Source organism: Anopheles coustani, chromosome 2 (genome assembly GCF_943734705.1).
Source record: "Anopheles coustani chromosome 2, idAnoCousDA_361_x.2, whole genome shotgun sequence".
NCBI lineage: Eukaryota > Metazoa > Arthropoda > Insecta > Diptera > Culicidae > Anopheles > Anopheles coustani.
This window is the reverse complement of record NC_071289.1, coordinates 77,302,527-77,308,527: the sequence shown is the minus strand read 5'-3', so window position 1 is coordinate 77,308,527 and position 6,001 is coordinate 77,302,527. Positions and strand designations below refer to the sequence as shown.

At 46.3% G+C, this 6,001-nt stretch overlaps 2 protein-coding genes across 2 annotated transcripts; one reads left to right on the top strand and one right to left on the bottom strand.

The window, feature by feature from the left end:
* LOC131266928 (probable 3-hydroxyisobutyrate dehydrogenase, mitochondrial) lies at nt 1–2,311 on the top strand. Its single transcript, XM_058269622.1, has 3 exons — nt 1–295; nt 1,222–1,461; nt 1,535–2,311. The coding sequence occupies exons 1-3, from the start codon at nt 128–130 to the stop codon at nt 2,117–2,119; spliced, it is 993 nt and encodes a 330-aa protein (XP_058125605.1). The 5' UTR covers nt 1–127; the 3' UTR covers nt 2,120–2,311.
* Nucleotides 2,280–3,800, bottom strand: LOC131266927 (programmed cell death protein 2). Its single transcript, XM_058269620.1, has 5 exons — nt 3,595–3,800; nt 3,423–3,526; nt 3,260–3,341; nt 2,966–3,199; nt 2,280–2,899 (listed from the first exon to the last, which is right to left on the bottom strand). Exons 1-5 carry the CDS (start codon nt 3,772–3,774, stop codon nt 2,441–2,443), a joined length of 1,059 nt encoding a protein of 352 aa, XP_058125603.1. The 5' UTR covers nt 3,775–3,800; the 3' UTR covers nt 2,280–2,440.
* Nucleotides 3,801–6,001: the final 2,201 nt, after the last annotated feature.

Genomic DNA, 6,001 nt, shown 5'->3' with positions numbered 1-6,001 from the left:
CCGCAGTATCGTGCAAAAAAGCGTCCCGTCCGGATCGTTCTCGCGATCAGTCCGTTCAATTATTTGCCCGTCAAAGTGCCCGTGATCTGCTTTTGACACCTTTTTGATCATAGATCTTGGAGTGAAAATGGCTTTCCGTGTTCTATCTCGCGCCGGTAGCCTGCAGCAGCAGCAGCACCAGATGAAGCTGCTCTCCGACTTGCTGAGCCGCTCGTTCAGCAGTGGCCCCAAAAACGTTGGCTTCATCGGACTCGGCAATATGGGCGGCCCGATGGCAAGCAACCTGATGGCGAAGGTAGGTGATGCGTACGGGTCGAATTACATTCGATGTGGAGCTGGGGTTACGTAAAACGTGGTGAACCCAGGTTTAACGGCACAAATACTCACGTGTTCATTCCGTCGTCACGGATTTTTTGACCGTCAAAAGCGACCGCATCGTACCATTTCCATCACCAACACAAGCGCTGATTCGCGCATAGCGCCAGCCGATATGTGGTGTGATATTCCGAACACCGCCGACGACATGCGGAATTGCTGCAACTGATAAGATAAGCCAATGTCAAATTGATAAAAATGCCACCCCGTCTCATCGCAATACCAGCATGTCGATGTGGAGGCACGTCAATCGATAAACCCGGTTGCCTTTACACACGCCTTCTTTCGGCGGCTTTCCGGCTTACACGTCGCGTTAGAGACATATGATCGCGTTAGAAACACATCTTACGTACTATCTCTAGAACCTGCAATGTTACTAATTACTGATAACATGCTCTCCACAAGCAACCCGCTGGTAGAGGCATGGTATCGTTTCGGCAACCGGCACACTTCTATCACGTCATAAATAACGATAAGATCCATGATTTCTTCCTCACTGCCAGTTCTCTCCCTCTTAGAGCCCAAGATCTAATGTGTGCTATTATTAGTCGACCTTGAAAAACGCTTACATTTTCGTCGCGATCGTTCCACGACGGGGCGGGTCGTTTACACTGTGGCGCATGTAATGAAAGTGAAACGGGCCTCAGAAGCCATTTAGCACTTCGTGCTACTGCGCAATTCCGGAATACAAGTTGTGTTCATACCTTTACATTAAATTTGCTATTCCCATTATCAGTTTAGTGAAAGAGAGGAGAATATCTTCGTGCTAGAATAAATATGTACATAGAAAGTATTATTTCAAACTGATCGATTACTTATGTTTTAAAAATGTCTCGCCAAACATAGGGACACAAACTGCACGTATTCGATATCTCGAAGGAAGCGAAGGACTCCCTGCAGGCGAAGGGGGCGGTGCCATACGACAATGTTGCCGAACTGGCAAAGGCGTCCGATTTCGTCGTGACGATGCTGCCGAACAATGACATCGTGGCAAACACATATGACACCATCATCGGGGGTGGCGGCGTGAAGAACCAAACGATCTTCATTGACTCCAGCACGATCGATCCGAATGTAGCCAAGGCGGTAAGTAGCAACGATCGAAAGTAAGCTTGTGGGATTAGCATTTTTCAAACCTGCTGCTCACTTGTATTTGTAGGTCCAGAAGAAGGTGAAAGCTGCCGGAGCGACGTTCGTCGATGCTCCCGTATCCGGTGGTGTCCCCGGGGCCAAGAATGCCACACTGACGTTCATGGTCGGTGGCTCGACCGAGGAGTACCAGGCAGTCAAGGATTTGTTGGAGGGCATGGGAAAGAAGATTACCCACTGCGGCGGGTATGGCATGGGACAGGCGGCCAAGGTTTGCAACAACATGATGCTGGGCATCTCGATGTGCGGTCTGGCGGAATGCATGAACCTGGCCATCCGCCTCGGACTCGACCCCAAAGTGTTCTCCGACATTGTCAACGCTTCGACTGGCCGTAGCTGGGCGTCGGAGGTGAACAACCCCGTCCCCGGTATCATTGCTACTGCACCTGCTGCTAACGGTTATGCTGGTGGTTTCGCTACCGGGCTTATCACGAAGGATCTTGGCATTGCGTCGGCGGTGGCCACCAGCTCCAACTCGCCGATTCCGCTCGGTGCGTTGACCCATCAGATCTACCGCACGCTGATGGCGAAGGGACTGGCCAATAAGGATTTCTCGGTGGTGTACGACTTCATCAAGAACAACGAGAATAAGTGAGTGCGAATGTTGGGGCTCGCACGTGGTGCACGCCTAGCTGAAGGTGCCCGGTTTGGCCTAGTTTGATTCGATGACTGTGCAACATGTTGTCGAACCACATACGTTTCCTAAAACATCGCAAACGTCTTCCAGAGAATGCATTTATGAACGTCAATAAACATACAGCTACGTTTAGATTTTATTTTGAAACAACTTTCGGCTTTTGTGCTTTAGTTTTGAAAATCTAATAACTTGTTTGCCACATATATCCTTTAACATTAAATATTAAAATACCGAACACCATATGTCATTTGTTACTTACCGTGATTCGGTTTTTTGCAATCATGGTTTTGTTATGTTCAAGTTCAACACATCCTGTCGATAGATGAACTCGTCTACATATCCCTCAATATTGCAGCTTCCTTCGCATGTGTAGCATACTAGCGTCCCCCAATCTAGACTGTCGCTGGCCAAACTGTTCAACAGCTGGGGCATTATCTGGAACTCGAACGCCCTCGGACCGGCACACATACCGCAGCTTGGTATCTCCTTCGGTACAACCGGTGACAGCCAGAGCGGATTGCCACGACGCTCGTAGCGCAGAACCTGGTCCGGATCGACCGCAATGCGCGCCTTGAATCTGTTGAACGTTTTGTCCTCCACCTGTTCGCCGGAATACTTATCCAACTCTCCCTCGGGTAGATCGTCAAGCGCACCAACCTTGCCTTCGTTTTTAAGCCTTTCGTACTCTTCCATTTGCCGTTTCTCATTTTCCTCCTCGGAAACTTTGGCTTTAGCCTCCTGAAATGACAATGTATTCCTTTCTTGGGAATCGTTCCATTGTAATAGTGTTGCTAAATAACTTACATATTCTTCAGGCTCTGTTATAATTTCAAATTCTGGCAGCAGTATTGAGCTTGGCTCACGTTGCAGTGTTCGTTCGACAGTTCCCTCCTCGGAGCATACAGTTTTATGACCCCCTTTCCAATCGAGCCGCTGATGGGATGGACCGCAGTAATTCACTGATTTACATCGGGAGCAAAGCTTCGGTCCACGACAGCCACAAACCACGCATAAAGGAACTGGCGATTTTACTGGTGGCTTTGCGGTAAAAGGAAATTGTTATCATATTGTGAGATCAGGTGGGAAGAAACGTATTACCGATTCGTTTGTCTCATCCGGTGGATCATATTCGTAAAACTCGTTCCTTCGCGGTAGTTGGCTTCGCAAAACTTTGATGGTTCTGAAATAAATACGTTCAGAGGGATGTATTAAATTTGACCAAATCTCTTAAAAGGCACACGATGCAATACAAACGATTTACCTTGTTTCCGGCGCAGGGGACTGATTGCATGCTGCGGTGGAGCACACGAAGACATACAATATTCTATGGAAGCTTGCTTCATTTTCCTCGACTGGAGCGTACACCTAGAAGACCAGAATCCATTTCCATTATCCCTTGGTACAGGTTAGATGATAAGCTTGCCGACATTTACCTGACATAGGAATGTAAGCGGTTCCTTGCACTGTTCGCACAGCAGTTCGTCCGGTTTTGGCAATTTAAGTAGCTCCAGCCATGCCGGTTTTCCTCCAACTTTACTGCGGAAAAATTTGTTAGTTAGTAGCCACGGTTCACTCGGTTCCAGAAATCCTAAATCGACCGGTGTCGTTTCCATCGTGTAGGCCGGTTTTTGCTTTCCTGGTGGTGTATGAAAATCTCGCGATACCGCATGTAAACAAAGCAACGTGCATTTGACAGCTACGATTGTCAAGAGCAGTCGTAATCGAAAAATGTAAAAAAGTTTGATAAAAACGTTTCATTCATATTAAATTTGTTTTTTGCCTTCGATAACATTTACTTATCAAGTTTCTTCAGCGTTCGGTAGCGTCCACGCAATGATTCAACTATTTTAATGTTTTATCAGGGCTGTTCCATTCATAACCGGCATTCAATGAATTAAATTGTACCGATAAATGTTGCGCAAAGGTATAGACATTATTTAACCATAATTTATTAAAAGTACTAAATCTTAAAAAGGGTTTTATTGCAAAAATATGAAAAACGAAATTGTATATATTTTGTAACATCGGCAGCGCAGTTTTTTCTCCAAGATTAATTTTCAATCGATGCCACAGTCTATCAAAACCCTTTCCGGGTATGCCAAGCAATCGCAAAACTGACTTTGAGAGCCTCCCGTGAGCACGTGGATTGTATTTGCGTGCAATGTAAATTTAGCTTAAATTAGATACCAAGGCCTTAAACGGAGAGATGGAATTGGTTGGAGCAAGTCGGTAGTCATCAGTTAAATACCGAATCAGTTCTTTAGATGAGGAATTAACAAGTTATTTCATGTAAATCGTAACAGTTTGTTTTGCAACGCTCGTAGCGATTTGTTTGAGACTCACAATTTGCACAATTTCGTATGGCCAAGGCATCTTTATGACATTCAACTACAATATGACATTCAAGTTGCCCTGTTTGACAGTAGAGTGGTACGAAACGTACTGCGCATAACCTGCGGATTCTGCTGGACGTCGTGTTCGTTCGTTCAGCAGATTCGACCGACGGTCCGCTGCGAAATCTGTGATTCGTAGCAGTACCAGCACACCTTCACTATGATGAATTTTTTTACCCTTTTCGTTCATTGTATCGATGAAAAAACTCTGATCTATGATGCTACGATAGTCGGCTGCACGGAATAAACAATCAAATATTTACGATTCGTATCGTGCCTGTTTTGCTGTGACAGAAATACAATGCAAGGAAGAAAAATAAGAACCTTCAAAACCAGATTGAAAATCGCACGAAATGCACTTTAATCCCGCTTGACCGTATGTAACTACACGGACACAAGCAGAAACCAAGCGCAGTACAAACCATTCAAACTCGTCAACCCCGCATCGTAAATTGAGGCATTCGGTCTTTTAAGCCAAACCTTGCAGATTGGGTACGGTTATGGAATAGGGGATTTCATGTCCACCATATTGCTTGAACTCAAGTGTCAAATATTGTTTATAAACAAAGGGAAAACGACGAGCACTGACGACAATTTTCCCTTTTCTGGAGGACCCATCTTTACTCATCGGATTTGGAAGATCCTTCAACGTGTACGCAAACACCTGACCAATAGCAATATGCAACGCGGGATCTTTGGTCAACTTCAGTAGCCTAAGAAACCGAGACAGCACCTTCCGGAAGTAGTACTCCCGATCGCCGACGGCCAGATAACCGTGGCAGTGAGCAGCATCCTTGCCCATCTGCCTTCGTGTGTGCTCAAATTATGCAAAATTTTACTTAAAACAGACACAATTACCACAACCGCTTCTTCTTCTTTCGCTATGCGAGTCGGGGTATATCCTCCTACGCTAAGTCGAACGTTTGTTCCCTTACTCGTAATCAGAGGCGTACCGACTCTGTCCGAACTCCTATGAAGGGGCTCGTCCTTTAGGACCGGCTAATAATAGCCATATGTCCACCCGCCGGCCACGGGAGGGATAATTCCTTCCGTTGTCAGGACACAAGAACTCGTGGTCCGCTTGATTGACTCAAACAGAACGAGATGTGCGGCAGCTAGGATTTTTCTGACCTGAGCTCCAGCTCGGGGTGACCACGCGGTCGTGCCGTAACCTTACTTTTCCGCTAACCCTTTCAGGAAACTTGTGCACTGCTAACATCCGCTCTGATGCACTACCGAACTGGAACTGTACCACAACCGCAATAGCACTCCCCAACACAACGGTCGTTCTAAAAGCAAACAACATTAACCGAACTGTCAAAGGTTTCTTGTCAACGATTTGTCAAAATGCTCTACAGTTTTTGACCAGAGTATTACATTAGACCATGCCCGATTCTGCCAACACTAATCCGTAGCAGTCTAGCACACCGCACGGCAGAGGAGGGTC